Source organism: Euphorbia lathyris, chromosome 3 (genome assembly GCF_963576675.1).
Source record: "Euphorbia lathyris chromosome 3, ddEupLath1.1, whole genome shotgun sequence".
NCBI lineage: Eukaryota > Viridiplantae > Streptophyta > Magnoliopsida > Malpighiales > Euphorbiaceae > Euphorbia > Euphorbia lathyris.
In genome coordinates this window covers 80584870-80600923 of record NC_088912.1, presented here as the reverse complement: position 1 = coordinate 80600923, position 16054 = coordinate 80584870, and the positions used below count along the sequence as shown (strand labels likewise).

The following is a 16054-nucleotide window of genomic DNA, read 5'->3' as shown; positions in this document are numbered from 1 at the left end:
CCTTAAATGATCACCATTAGAGATATAGTTAAAACATTTCTCGGACGCGAGATCTTTACACTCTCTCACACCCTTTCCAAAGAAGGGTTCAAAGTCCTAAGGGCGGATCGATTCACCTCAAAGATAGGAAGCAAATCGATCACCTAAGGCAGCTTAACTTCCTCTAAAAGGAATAAAAGCTTCAAGCCTTCACAAAGGTTCACACCACGAGGTATGGCTGGCCACCTACTTCAAATCAATCCTAAAGCCTATAAATTTACTTGCTGAAATATTATAAGGCATAAAGTAAAGTAAACGGTTATCATGAGGATTAAAAACTGTACTTAGTTTTACAACAAAAACTAAACGTCTGTAGGAGCATCCTCCTTAGCATCCTTTACACCAGATGCGCCCTCCAGTGGGGTTTCCTTCTCTACAGAAACAACTCCTTCTTGAGGAATAGTACAATCGGTTATCAGCTCCTCACTTTGGTCACCCGCCTTCAAAGGCACTTTATCGGGGTCCTCTGGCTCAAGGTCGACAAGGGGCTTGCTTTCTTCGGCGGATCCGTTCATCACCTTGCGAATGTAATCACGGATGTAGTCCTTGACTTCTGGAATTTTACGATACTTAAGGACAACATCCACATCAGGAACCACGAACTCCGGATCTGTAAAATCAATCTCGGGATGCGCCAGTTGAACATACGCCATGATCCACTCGCCATAGTAGTAAGCTCGCTCCCCTGCCAAGATCTCCGTGTCCTCTAAAGCAGCTTCATGTTCTTTAGCATCCGCATCCATTTGCTTCTTCAATTTAAGGATCTCAGCATCCTTTAGGGCAATGGCGGACGCATCGTTCGCATTGGCAACGACGATCTCCTTCTCCAACCTTTCTATGGTTGCCTTATCCGCCACTCCTTGAAGGAGATCCGCTTCCATGGCACGCATACGGGTGTATACCTATCAATGCAAAAGCCCAATTCAAGCGAAAGAACAACAACAAAAATCTCCCCAAAGGAGATCACTCTTTCATCCAAAAATGCGGAAAAAGATAAAAGGAACTTACCGTAAGAAGCTCCGTTTTTCCCATCTGGACATGGGCTGATCCCGAGATCTTATTTTGGCTCTCCCAGACTTCCCCAAGTTGGCCAAGAGCTTCGTCCAAGTCATTGATGACGGATTCATTTCTCAAAGATCCTTTGTCACCATACTTGGCGGACCAGTAACCTCCCAGGTCCGGCTTCACCAACTACGCAAACATTAAAAAGTAAAAAGTAAGATTCAAGTAAGAGAAGAGAAAATAATACGATCAACGTACCTCTTCAAGTCTCGTCGTTGGTTTCACGGCACGCATGGCATCCTCCATTAGCTTTCCTCCACCTGTGGATACAGATTTCTTCTTCTTTGGAAGAGGAGGATCAACCATATCGCGAGCAGGGCGCTTCTCCAAGCTCTTAGGAGGATTCGCTACCTGCCCCTTCTTTCGAGCTTCATCCTCCTTCAGTTTCTTGCGTATCTCTACAAGAGCGTGACTAGCCTTAGACAAACCCCTAACAAAAGAACCATAAAATAATCAAGGTTCAAGAAAAAACAAAGTTACCTTCATCGAGTTCTGTAAACTTCACATAAGTGATCTTGTTCCCTTCCTGGCGGATTAAGGGAATATCATTCATCATGAAGTCCAAGGCGTCAGCGTATGTCCAGGCCTCCGCCTTGACACTTTTCATGATTTCCGCCACTTCCTCATCACTGTTCGTCAATATACGCATGTCTCCCGCCATATGCAAAGGTTTGGCATTCCAAACCGACGGAAAGCCTAGAGACTCGCCCTCCCTTATATTTACATAGAAAAATTTCTCATCCCAGAGATGGACATTGGACATCTTGCCAGAAAACGGCGAATAGGTACCAAATTTAGCAAAGGTGTAAAAGGACTCGGCCTTTCGTTTCGTCGGTTTGTGAAGTGTTCGGAAGACTCGAGGGTTACAAACTATCCCTAAGTTTGAAGCTAAATAACAATCCAGGACCAGGTCTAACCATCCATTTGGATGTAGCTGGCTGACAGTGATGTCAAAGTAAGCTAAGATATCCGCCATCATCTTAGGAAGAGGAAGCCGGAACCCTCTTTCAATGTGACAACTGTACACAGACAAATACCCAGTTGGCGGACAGGCGGGTCGCTGATGAGCTTCCGCCAATTTAGTCTCGTATTCTTTTATCCAAGGAAAGTGATCCGCCAGATTCGCTAGATCCGCGACGCTCATATGGGAGGAAGTGGATTCCGCACGAGGCGCCTTTTTCCTAGACGGAGCTGAAGAAGATGCCTCCATCCCCGAAAACCGCCTAGAATCTATTGTCGGAGAAAAACAAGTAACGGCGACAGGAAAGTTCTGAATCCTAACTGAACGAGTTCGATTGCTATTACGCGCCGAGTTACGCAACTCAGCTAAATCGCAACTGACAGTACCTTCGGAAGAATCAGAATTCTCCGAAGAAGAAGAAGTCCAGCTAACTACGGTTTCGGAAGAAGTGGTCAAATTAAAAAGTTCAAATCTAGACTCGGAGGATGAAGAAGAACTCCTAAACATTCAGAAAAATAGAATGAAAAGATTCACTTACATGAGAGTTAAGGCTTCGAGGATTCTGAAATCCGGGAAACTCTGGGCAAAAAACTCGAAGGAAGATGGAAGAGGAATGCAAATGGAGTGGAAAGATAAAGAGATGAAGGAAGAAGGCGTTTTCTTTTTCCTCGAGCGGCGCGCCTACAACACGTATCACCCATCGATTGGCATCGAACAGAGTGACCATCAATGCAAGTCATTATGACGGCGCGCGAAGAAGCTCAAAAGCCCTAAAGGACTTTAAAGGAACTTTAGGGGGGCTTCTGATAACATTGGGATATTATCCAAAGGATCAAAGTAGATATTCGCCTAGATCGGCCACCTGATATCGGAATGCCATGACGTATCAAGCTAGGAGATCCGACAGGCGGATCACCAAGACTCCGCCACGTGAGATCCACAGTCAAACCTATGTGGAGATCCGCCATGACCCCTCGGTCCGCCAGCTGAGCAGCGGAGCCGATTCCGCAATAAAGGCCATTAATGAGCTATTAATAAGATAACGGACATACCTAAAGGAAACCGGTAACCGCCATTAATGAAACATTAATGGAGACTTTCTAGTTACTAAAGGTTACAACTTCACGACTATATATATATAGCTTGCATCTCAAGCTAGCAAGATACACATTCACACAATCCTAGAAATCCTACTTTGTCAATTCAGTTTACTCTTCCATACTTTATACTGACTTTGGCATCGGAGCTTCCCCCGTCGAACCCAACGACGCCCCCACAGGGACGGAAGCTGATCGGAAATTCTCCACAAGTTATCATGTTCATACACCGGTTCAGTTCGGTACAAGGTTTTTAATTTCAGTATTCGGTAAATTCGGTTCAGTTCGGTTCGGTTTTAAACCGATGCACAGCGCTAATCCCCGTCCTACCTTAGTTTTCTGTTTGACTATGGTTTGATGTGGATGAAAAAGCATTATCAATTATGATTATAATGATCATCTATCCTTCCTATGGGGAAGAAAATGAATAAAACACGTGAAGAAATTAGAATTGGCACATGGGTGACGGTGCTCTAAAGAATCAAAATATCAATGCCGCCGTTCCTATCCATTTTTCCTTTTACATAAAGCCCCAAAGATCTCCACTTTCACTCACACAGACAGAGGAAGAGAAAGAAAGGAGTGGAGACCACTTCACTAACGCACAAAAACAGTTCTTTCTACTGCCCACCACGTCACCCGTCTTCTTCAACCACAACAACTCAACTTCTTCTGTTCTTTCATTTTACTTCCTGCACAAAATTATGAGTTTTTTCAGCTGGGTTTCTTTGCTTTTCTTCTTGCATTTCTTGGATTTAATTTCTACCTCTACCTCTACCTCTGATGGCCACCCATCCGAGGATATTTCAACAAGGTTTCTCGATTTCGCTAAGAGGAAAGAGCTTGTTGATTGGATGGTCGGTGTAAGGAGGAAGATACATGAGAATCCAGAATTGGGTTATGAAGAATTTGAGACTAGTAATATTATAAGAGCTGAATTGGATAAATTAGGTGTTCATTATAAACACCCGTTTGCAGTTACTGGTGTTCTTGGTTTTATTGGGACGGGTAAACCCCCTTTTGTTGCATTAAGGGCGGACATGGATGCTCTCCCTTTACAGGTTTGGCTTTCTTATTCTTGTACAGCAGATGTCATGTTTCAATGAGAGATTGTACCGCCGAATTGAGGGATTCTTTTGAATTGAATTCTTATTTTCTAATTGATAGGGGATGCCTAGTGGGTGATGTTCTAATTGATTGTTACCATGTTTGGACTGAAATTAGTTTAGATTTTTTGTTTTTCTAACTATTTCTGCTAATTATGGTGAATTTCTTCGAGTACAATACCTTAATCATGTTGGTTTTTCTGAGTTCTGACCTAATGGGAATCTTAATTTGACAGGAAATGGTGGAGTGGGAGCACAAGAGTAAAGTTCCAGGAAAGATGCATGCTTGTGGACATGATGCCCATGTCACTATGCTTCTTGGAGCAGCAAAAATCCTTCAAGATCATCAGAATGAGTTAAAGGTTAGTTTCTCTTTCAGTATCTAATGCTTTCTAGACAAATTGTTATCTTGGAACAATCTTAATATCACTTGAACCCACTATCCTGAATGTGTATTTGGGTGAAAGTATCATGAATCATGAATGTTTAAGTTATTCATTGTTTTGCTGAAAATATGCTCTGAAGTTTGGCCCTGAGTGAATTAAAGTGGACACGAACGAAACTAATTTGTGAGGGTTTGTTCGGGTCATATTCGGGTCATATCTATGACATATTTACATCTCTTACATGCCTGCTCGTGTGTTAGAAAGGAAATATTGTAAAGAGTATGCACTTTACTGATTGACAATGTTGTGTTTTGTACATTCTTGGTGCTAATTAGTTTTTGTTGTATTATTAGGGAACAGTTGTTCTTCTTTTCCAACCAGCTGAGGAAGGAGGTGGTGGAGCACAGAAAATGATAGATGAAGGAGCATTAGAGAATGTGAATGCCATCTTCGGATTGCATGTTGATCCGAGTTTGGCGGTAGGTCATGTGGCTTCCAGGCCTGGTCCTCTACTGGCTGGGAGTGGATTCTTTGAAGCAGTTATAAGTGGAAAAGGAGGTCATGCTGCCATCCCTCAGCACTCAATAGACCCAATTTTGGCAGCTTCTAATGTCATTGTTAGCTTACAACATCTTGTTTCAAGGGAAGCTGATCCACTCGACTCACAGGTAACTTTCATTTTATTCTCATCCTTGTACTTTTAAGTTTCCCTCCTATAAGCAACTAACAAATCTTCGGCTTATTTTGACCTAGTTTGCCTATTTGCTTCATTACTCTAGTCAGGGTTAGTTCTGCTAAATGATCAATTCAAGGTCTTTGAATGATCTTCTTTATGAAATTTAGCATTTGAGCAGCTCCTAAATCCACGGTAATTTTTTAATAGTTGAGACATACATACAACATTCATGTGGTATTAGGACTCTTTTAATGTAGAGACTCTCCTAAATTAATTTAATATATGCACCCAAAAATGTATACAGCTTTTCATCAAAGAAACACTACATTGACTTCGTTTCTTGATAGAATGGAGAGATTATTTTCTTTTGGAATCATGGGTTCTTTGTTATTCATGTATCATTCTTCTTATTATCATATCTACATAATTCGAAACATGACTTGCAGGTTGTCACAGTTGCAAAATTCCAAGGCGGTGGTGCGTTCAATGTTATTCCTGATTCGGTTACAATTGGTGGAACCTTCCGAGCTTTTTCAAAAGAAAGCTTTATGCAACTGAGGCAGCGTATCGATGAGGTATTTTAGTTCAACCATGAATTTCACAATAACTAGCAAGCAATTTATTTGAATTTGGAGCATTATATTCTTCATGAGGATACAATAGGGTATTTTAATTCGGGAACAAATAATTTTCATCCAGCCTAAAATTGTTAAATCTTGCTTCTCTTTCATAAATTGGTTTTCCCTACTCAAAAATCTCCCTGTGAATGACTTTTATGCTATTCTCTTCATTGTACTTTCGACCTTGCACCATTTTTGCCCTTTCATTCCGGTTATCTTGTTACTAATTACCTAGTGCTTTTCGTACTGAACAACAGGTGGTCACAGGGCAAGCTTCTGTACAAAGGTGTAAAGCAATAACTGATTTCCTTGAGAAGGAGAGACCCTTTTTCCCTCCTGCCATAAACAATAAAGAGTTGCACGACTACTTTAGAATCGTTGCAGTAGATATGCTTGGCAAAGACAAAGTTAAAGACATGCAACCATTGATGGGATCCGAGGATTTTGCCTTCTACCAAGAGGCTATCCCTGGATACTTTTTTTTCATTGGAATGCAAAACGAGACACGTAAAAAGCTTCCGTTTGCTCACTCACCCTTATTTGAAGTCAATGAGGATACCCTTCCTTATGGTGCTGCTCTTCATGCATCATTAGCTGCTAGGTATCTTCTCGAATTCCAATCACAAGTTCCTCTTCCAGGGGCAATACATCATGACGAATTGTGAAGGTGCTTCTTCGCCAACATCACAAATCAATATAAACTTCTTGTTGATCTGAAAGCTTATAAAATTTTTACAGGTCAACATTCTGATGATTCGTCATAGGTATATATAGCTTATTGAAGTTATTTTTCTTTTCTTTTCCCTCAGTATTTGGAACACGCTGATTAATATGAAAATATTTCATGTACCTTTTAGTCTTTGAAGAGCTTTTCTAACCTTCTGAGTTCACATTCTTTCATGTAAACCTTATTCATTACACCAGTTGGTACCCTAGAAGTAAAATCTGAAGAGCTTTTGTCATAAGATTTTAGCAGTAATTACAGTTTCTTATTCATGTTTGCTGTTTACCACTCGTGTAATTGAGGAAAGCTATGCATTTAAATTTCAATGTTTTCAAATTTTTGCCTTTTTTCTCCTTTGCAAGTTGTTTACTTAATTAGGACATATCAATGGAGCTTTATTTGTTAGTGGTTGTTCCTTTTGGACATGGATTTAGAAAGCAAAATTCAAAGGTAGATATGAGATAGTTTCAGAGCAGGGGTAGGTCTATCACCCATTGATAGTCCACTGCAACAGCAAAGGTCCCCTTCTAAATGATGATAGATAGATAGTGATATCAATCTCAAGTATTCTTTTGGTGTCAATTTATTGAGAATAGCTTCAAAAGGAGGAAACTTTAGGTAATATTGTAATGGGGATGATGGGTTTTTCAGATGATTGTTTGCCTATAATAGAAAGTGACCAGTTGTTGCTATGAATACGTAGACAAAACATTACATGCATCACCATACGTGTTGCAGGTCCACCTTCAACAACTTTGCTGCATTGAAGGTGGTCCAACCATCTTCTCTCTCCTGTTCCTACACTTTAAATCAATATAATTTAGGCTCAGTTTGGTTTATATCCATTGTTTTTTGTTACTGTTTATTGTTTTCTAGTAGAAATTAAGTGATTTTCCTTCCGAAATAACCATCACGTGTCCTTCTAGGCTCAATTTCAACCTTAATTATTGACTTAGACTATCTCTGACTTCAAGTTTAAGGGCCAAATTCTATTTTTGTGTCTTAAAAAAAAGTTATGGTAGGTTGAAATGTACCTGATCCACAAGACGAGTAGATTGCAACATGATATTAGTATAAAGATGTATAAGAATAGAAACTAAATATCTATACATCTCAAAATTCCCTGTCATCAATATTTGAAATAATCAACCTATTAACTCATTTTGAGTACATTGCCCAGATCCGGCACAGAAAGGGCAAATCAGGCACCTGAACTAATCATCTAACAATCTAAACTATGTCAAAAATGAAAAACTTTAGATGATAATTGTAATAAAGGATCCAAAGCACTGGGAGCAAACTTTCTTGCAAAAAGAAAACACACAGTAGTTGGCTGGTTATTGTAATCGCACGGTTGCCCTTCGAACATCTTCTTGAAGAATGCCTCTGTAATATCCGCCTTCCCAAACGTAGCTGGATGCGCACCACCCCTCGACCAATCTGTCCAGGTCAGCGTTCGATTCGCCAAGAGATGTGGAACTCGGATACTCAGCATTGTCTGGAAGTAGTGCTCGTCGACATAACATGCTGGCGTGCAAAACTTTTTGAACTTGGGGTAGTAAGTGGTGTCTGCAATTATCATATATGCAAGTCTTCTGTTCACTTCGAACCATTGAGATCCTTTACGCCACTGCTCGAGTGTCACTTCCGGCTGCATTTGAAAATTATATCGCCCTCTACCGAATGGTCCAGGTTCATCAAATGAGCCCATGAAACTTTGGCGTGACCTGGATATATAGCGATAGATGATACTAAAGTTCTGAAGAGGAATGCATGCCTCTGATAATAGGATAAACCATTCGTTTGAAATGTCGAGCAAAGCGTTTGCTAGGAGCCTCCTTTCACCATCACACATGCTCATCCTTCCCCACTCTACCAGCTGTACAAAATCAACAGAAGTAATTATCAAAAAAACAAAACTCTAGCCAAGCATTAACTCCAGTAAGTAACCAATTTAAAGACAAATTTCAAGTGCTTTCTCCAGGAAATTCTGTTTTTGTACCATTCTCTATTAATTCCAAGTAAGCATCAGCTAGTCCAAACATGAAATGTGGATGACATTAGCAGAATTTATACAATTCATTGCTCACTTGGAATAGCTAGTGCATGAATTTCATGATTATGTAATGACTTTCCATTTACACCAAGTAATCAATAGGTCAAACGCACACAATATTTACTACATTATCAAACAATTAGCCAAGCATGAAGTTGAGCTTTCAAGGGCACTTCAAAAAACTGACTGAAAGATGCACAATGATGATGGTTCCGATCCTCGGGTGTCAATTAACTCCTCTGACGGGCCAAAAGGAAGGACAAGATTTCTCCTATTTTACTTAACAATCTTAGACAAACTGACTGAAAGATACATGATGATGATGGTCCTTCTCCTCGTCTCGTCAAATAAATCCCCTGATGGGCAAGAAGGAAGGACAGGAGCTCATAATATTATACAAGATTTCTCCTACTTAACAATCTTAGACGAACCTTGTCCCCATGCTACTATTAGCTCCTATAGTTCACCAAATTGGCAAATCATATAGGCAGCCAGACAAGTCCCTCCTTGATGGATGGATAGATAACTCTTTTTAATTTAGGAGAGCAACTCCCAATTTTATTTTTAAAAAAACAATCCAATCTGTCATATATTCGGAGCACCATGAAGCCATTCTAACCATTCAGCTCAACATTACTGCTGAATTTTCTAAATATTCTATATTGGCAATTCTTACCAGTGATTATACAACTAAAACACCAATCATTAGGACAGAACTGAAGAAACCTATGACTTAGCAAAACCCGGGATTGATTAATCATTCCAATGGCACCTTCTACCTACATAAAAGGGACAATTGATTCTAGATAAGGCTAAGGTTTTAGACAAATCAATATTTATTTTGATTTAAATTCCCTGTTTTCCACTAATTTTGATCAACAAACTAACTACCAGAAGACCAATGGAAAAAAAAACACAAAAGAGAACAAGGCTTAAATAGAGAAGATAAAAAGGCACATAAAAAAGAGTATTCCACTCTCAATAATAAGGGGCATCAATTCAATCACCAAAAGAAACACTTAAAGGGAGATTCTATAAGCATCAATCTCAAAAGTAATGCACCAGATTTGAGATCGATTAACTTATACCAGCATAATTTAATAGATGGCGTGACATACATGTCAAAAGTGTTAAAACTTTCAATAAACTAACATAATTGAATCCAAAGGAACAGACAGACAGAAAATGAAGTTTATGAGAGAAATTGAATACCTGACTAGGGATTTGCCTCTTGTAGAACACAGATGATGCCGTAAAGTTTCCAACATAAGGTGGAAAAGAATGAAGATAGATTGAATAAAGCCCCTCATGGCCCTTGAAGAATCTCTCCCAAAGGGGAGCTAATGGCAATGGTCCCTTTGTCAAGAACATGAAGGCAATCTTTGGAGTTCTTGCAAAAGGGTATTTTTTCAATCTAGGAACAAATGAAGCACGCCAAAGCAACTCTGTATCATTCATCCTATGCATCAAATTTGAAGGCGGTTTAATCCAGTTCTCTATATCATTAGGTTCTTCAAAGCAAGGGTAAATCATATTGGACTTTGATATAGCAGCAGGAACAACATTTTGAATCCCAAAAAATCGAAACATATACATACTAGTGATTGAAATCCCAAGACCAAAAACTAAAAACAACAAAAAAACTTGAAGGAGTTTCAGAGGCAAAGGCCTACTTTGATTCAACCTAAAACCAGGCTCTTTGCCCTCCTCCATTGCCATCTTAGAATCTCCTGAAATTGAATCTCAAAGCAACTAAATCTCCCCAAATAACAAATCTAGATCAAGAGCATGAGCATCCAAGGGCATCTTATACAGAAAATAGAACATAAGCTTTCAATCACCCCCAATGCCAATTTAGTAAGAAAAGAGAAAACCTATATAACGCATGAGCTTAGGAGTTATGATAAAGACAGTAAGAGAGAAACTAAGGGGTTATTATGACAGAGAATAGAAGGGAATTGAATAATGAATCAAAATCTATCCTTTTTCGCCCCCACAAATCTTGGCAAATATGGGATCATGAGAAGCACGAGAATGGGCATAAAAAAGGGGGGAGAGAGTAGAATTAAGAGAAACGTTTAGGAAAGAAGGAAGTGGAGAGGGGTTCACACATTATAGGGTGTGGAGGTATGGAAAGTTGAAAGCTTTGATTAAGGAAGGAGGGGGAAGAGATGATCTGAGGTTGAATTGAAAGTTGAAAGTTGAAGGAAAAAGAGAAGAAGTAGGAGAGTGAGAAGGAGAAGGTGCGTATGCCGTGTGGGAGTGACAAAACCTAGGAACTATTTCATGGGGATTTTGTCTCCTTTCTTCTCTTTCCGGTCTTTACTCTTCACCATACTGTTTGCTGGGCCCACTTTTTTCTTTTATTTTCTTTTAAATAAGTTATTAAAATATTACCAAAAGTTTGTCGAATTAACTAAGGTATATAAACCAATGTTTCCAAATATTTTGTTATTGGATCAACTCTTAGGTTGTATTTGGCAAATAGGTTAGCTAATTAGCTGTTTTAATTAGTTGATTTGATTAGCCGTGTAAATTTGTTTGATAAAATAAAATTTAGTTTATTGTTAATAGTTGTTTGGATAAATGATAAATAAGAATATGATATATCTCGTGTCAAAGGATAATAATTAAGAGTAAAAAAGAGATAGAACAATAACATAATTGAAAAGGTTCCTAAAATAAGCTTTTTCAAAATTAGTTTTTTAGATCCAATAATCTTTTTAAAACATCTCTTCACCAAACATCACTACTATTAGAGATTTGACTAGTCAAAACCTTTAAAATGGCTCAAACCTATAATATTACCTCAAAAAGCTCTTTACCAAACATGGTCTTAAATTATTTCAATTGGTGAAGTTTAATGACTTTGTTTTAAGTATCCGATTTAGACCTGGGCATGGGCTGACGAACCCAGCCGGTCCGCCCAGGCCCAAGCCCATTTAATCGGGCTTGAACACTTGAAAATGCTGTCAGGCTCGGTCCGGCCCAAGCCCATATAAACCCACCAAAAATTAGACGAGCTTAGACTTTAGAAATTTTACATCGACCCGGTCCAACCCGACCCGATATACTATAATATATATATATATATATTATATTTTTATAAACATAAATATTGCTCTGATATTTTCTAAAAAAAAATTTACTGTGATATTTATATAAATTATAATATATATTTATAATATATAAATATAAATTATAATATATTTTTTAAATATACAGATAGGTTTGGACGAGCGAGCTTGGGATTCATATTTTAGGTCCGAGCTAGAGCCCGACTAAATTTTTTGCGGTTTGGGCTCGTCAGGCTTTATTAAAAGCCCGACAGACCAGACCCGAGTCTGGCCCAGGTCAATCCATGCCCAGGTCTGATCCGATTTGAATGAAAACTTAACATAATTGATTTGAATGAAAACTTAACATAATTGTTATCATATTGATATGTTATTTAGACTTGATAAATTTTAGTTTAATAACTTTTTTTAATCTAATAAATTATTTTCACGTAAGCTGTGCCAGCTCTTTTCCCAAGCCATCTCCGCCGCGAAGATAACTGCCCTCAACTCGACGATGTGAGCAAAAGAATCCTGAATTTGAAATGCAAAATAGCCTCTAGCAAATCCTCTACCTGTTCTGAAAATACCATCAGGGCCAGCAGCACCCGGCGATCCGACAGCAGAACCATCAGTATTAATTTTAAGCTACCCCGCAGGTGGTGGTATCCAGCGAACTAGCGTGAAGTTAGGCGCAGGCGGGGGACAGGCATGAGCTGTACTGCTGTAAAAACCAGTGAGGAGGAAGTTAGCCTCACGAATGTAGCCTCTAAGTTTGAACACTGCGGTTTGGATTGAAGGGAGCTCGTTATCGAAAACAGCTTTATTGCGCGCAGACCATATGAGCCACGGGCAAGTAACTATGGCCAGATTCCAAAATTTAGCCAAAGGTCTTCGATTACCAACAGATTGTAAATTGGAGAAGAAAGTATCAAATGGCGCTGAAGGAGTAATAACCATACCAAACAAATTGCCAAGAGCATTCTAGAGGGTAGCGGATTAAGGACAGAGAGTAAAAAGATGATTCAGGGATTCTGAATTGCACTTACAGAGTTCACAGTGCGAGGCTAGTTGGAAACCACGAAGTTGGAGTGCATCTTGGGTAGATACCCGGTCATGTAAAATTTTCCAACACACAGACGACCTGCTTGGCGAGATGTGTCGTTTCCAAATGTATCGGCCCCAGGGAACATTATCAGAGGCTGCAATCTGATTGATATAAAAGTTCCTGACCGTGAAATTACCTGTGTCAGTCGGTGTCCAAGCGCAGAAGTCTTTATCATCAAAGCTACCCTGAATCTCTTGTATGCTATGCTGTATTAAGGGCGGTAATCAGTCAATATTAATCCAAGAGGACCCCTCCTTGAACTCGCCAACTCTACTGAACAAAGCAGTTTGAGATTTGCGAGGGATCTAGAGCATGTCGGCAATAGAGTGCCTGATCCAGCTGTCAGTCCAGAAGTTCAAGTTTGAATTAACTCCAATCCACCATTTCGTTTGGTTTCTCATCATCGTGAAAGCGAGCTTGCAGGAAGTCCAGATAGAAAAGCTCACAATATAGTTTATTGGAAGGCTTGAAACAAACAGGAAGCGAGAGCGCAAATGCTCAATACAAAAGATGAACCTCTAAGCAGTTCCCAACATAGTTTTCCCAGCAAAGCCAAATTACTAATTCTGAAATTTTTAATTCCAAGCCCGCTGCGTTCCTGAGGTTTACAGCAGATAGACCAGGGGACCATAACAAGTTTCTTTGATTCCTTACATCCTATCCAGATGAACTTTCTGATCGCCCTGTTGAGCTTATTAAGAAGAGACACTGCCCATTTATAAATCACGAAGGAATGAACAAGAGCGCCTGCCAGTGCAGAATTGACCAAAGTAGTTCGACCGGCAAACATCTAATTCATTGATTTTTTATTAATTAATTCATTGATTTTTTTCTATTATATGACGCTCGTATTTATCAAATTAGTTAATTATAAACATCTAATTAAGTTAAAAATATATTATACATTTCATCTTTGTTTGAAAATATATTTTTACAGTTCGAAATGAGATTTTACAATTTTCATATAATCATATTATACATGTCAAAAGTTGCTTTCAAATTTTTAAAAATACAAATTTCAAATACAAGTGAAATGATAATAATATTTTTTGTAACCGTTTTATGTTCAAATCCAACTTTTTAGTTATCATTGGCTTAATGTGGTAAAAAAAATTTATGAAACTTAATGTGTACAAATAAAAAAAATCAGGAGTTTTTTTTTTTTGGATTAGATAGAGTAGCCTAGGGGCTACAGGTAACACAACCTAGGAAATGAGACGCCTAGGATGTCCTGAAAAAGAAGGTCTTTAATTATCCTAGAGTGTTGATCAAAGATATGCAAGCCCAAAGGAAGAAATCAGGAGTTTAATGCACCAAAAAATAAAATAAAAAAACAATAGTGCTTTTGCTTTTAATATTTTTCTTAAAATTTAGGTTCCTAATCTATATATTCAAAATTACTTATTTTTGTAACCTATCAAAAAGGAAGAAATCAATCGGCAAAAAGAATCAAACCTCTAATCCTTTAAATAGAAGATTGAAGACTTCGTCAACATATATTCGACAGGGATGTCGAACCTCTCTCAGCAGGAGAAAGTGTAAGGTACAACTTTTGTAATTTCATAATATGTAAATAAGAAAAGATATACTAAAATGAGTGATATATTTTTGTAGATTATTTTCTATGCTAACAATCTCCTTTTTTTCTTAGTTTATAGTTTAATTGTATGATATTGTAACTCTCTCTTAGTGTAAATAAGAAACGATTTAATCTATTATAAAAAAAAATTAATATTCTGAGAAAGCTTTGTTGGTCCCTAATAAAGCGAAATAGTTCTAAAGAGGTTAATAGAACTATTGAGTAATTTTGCGCCTTTAAAACCTTTTACTTAAGTTAATATAGCACAAAGAGTAATTTCAGTATTAGATGCAATTTCAGTCTATTGAGCTTGTCAACAATTCAGTTTCAAGAACATAAAGCAAATGATATAGAAAATATGCACGGTTTCAAGAATATTCAGAGTGTTGAAATGTGAGATAATGTTCATAGCATATATAATTGAGTAGAAATAAAAGGCAATAACAGAGAAATAAATACTCAACAGATTTATACTGGTTCGACCTTTTGCCTACGTCTAGTCCTCAAGATACCTTCTATTGAGCTTTAATCCACTAATGATCTCTTTTACAGGTAGAGAACAAACCTTTTATAGAAAGCCTAAGCTTGAATAAAGTACTCTCCTTCACTCAACGCTCACATTATTTCACACTTTGCTACTTATAACTAAAGTGACAAAAGTCTATTGGGAACAATAGAAAAATTATAGATTTTCAGATAGAAAATGAATTGAACTAATTTCTCTCTCAAACGATTATACAGGTATGAAGTTTGAATGTGTTTAACAATTTGCTCTATTTTTCACTTTTCACAGTATATCTTGTATATATCTTTTTGCGATTGAATTCTCTTGTTTGAATTTGTTATTGGGATTTTCTTAAATAGACAACTCTTCAAACTAGTCATTTTAACCAAGAGGATGTCCGTTGAAAAGTTGTTGTCTTCAACTTTTCTCTTGGTTTCTAGTTTGACTGCAAAATTACTATTTTGGGAAATTAGTTGTTTTGACTCAAAGGACCGTTGAGAAGCTTCATCCAATGATATTCTCTTGGTTTCTGATCTTACAGAGAGTTTCTGTTTTTAGGTATACAGAGAGAGATGGGTTGTTTGCAAAGATGATTGTTTTCTGCGAAGAACCAGAAATGCCAAACTTGGGGAAGACAATGCAATTGTCTCTTCTGAATGTGGACTTGGGCCTTATGTCTGGGCCTTTAATTGGTAAAAGGCCTTTTGTTTCTAATACAGAGGCAACCTAATTGCTTTAACAATTATTTCATACTTAACAAAATGTTAGTTCATAAAGTAATTAATTAATTTTGAATTGTGTTGGCCAAAATCAAATGGAGGATTGGGCTTCCGTGACATTCACAAATTTAATCTTGCATTGTTGGCTAAGCAAAGTTGGCGGCTTGTTCGACATCCGAATTCGTTGGTTGCTCAATTACTGAAAGCACGTTATTTTCCTAATGTTGATTTCTTACAGGCTTCCTTAGGGCATAACCCTTCTTTCATATGGCGTAGCATCATGGCGGGTCGTGATTTATTGATTGAGGGGTTGAGATGGAAGATTGGCAATGGAGAGTCCAGTTCCATCTGGAATAGCCC

The 16054-nt window shown here is 38.1% G+C and overlaps 2 protein-coding genes across 2 annotated transcripts; one reads left to right on the top strand and one right to left on the bottom strand.

Annotated features, from left to right (window-relative positions):
* Positions 1-3704: 3704 nt before the first annotated feature.
* On the top strand, positions 3705-7018 carry LOC136222987 (IAA-amino acid hydrolase ILR1-like 4). Its single transcript, XM_066010705.1, has 5 exons — positions 3705-4220; positions 4502-4627; positions 5005-5319; positions 5774-5902; positions 6205-7018. Exons 1-5 carry the CDS (start codon positions 3864-3866, stop codon positions 6610-6612), a joined length of 1335 nt encoding a protein of 444 aa, XP_065866777.1. The 5' UTR covers positions 3705-3863; the 3' UTR covers positions 6613-7018.
* Positions 7019-7753: 735 nt separating this feature from the next.
* LOC136223111 (glycosyltransferase BC10) lies at positions 7754-10999 on the bottom strand. The gene is made up of 2 exons (XM_066010925.1): positions 9940-10999; positions 7754-8550 (listed from the first exon to the last, which is right to left on the bottom strand). The coding sequence occupies exons 1-2, from the start codon at positions 10444-10446 to the stop codon at positions 7912-7914; spliced, it is 1146 nt and encodes a 381-aa protein (XP_065866997.1). The 5' UTR covers positions 10447-10999; the 3' UTR covers positions 7754-7911.
* Between the last annotated feature and the right edge of the window lie 5055 nt (positions 11000-16054).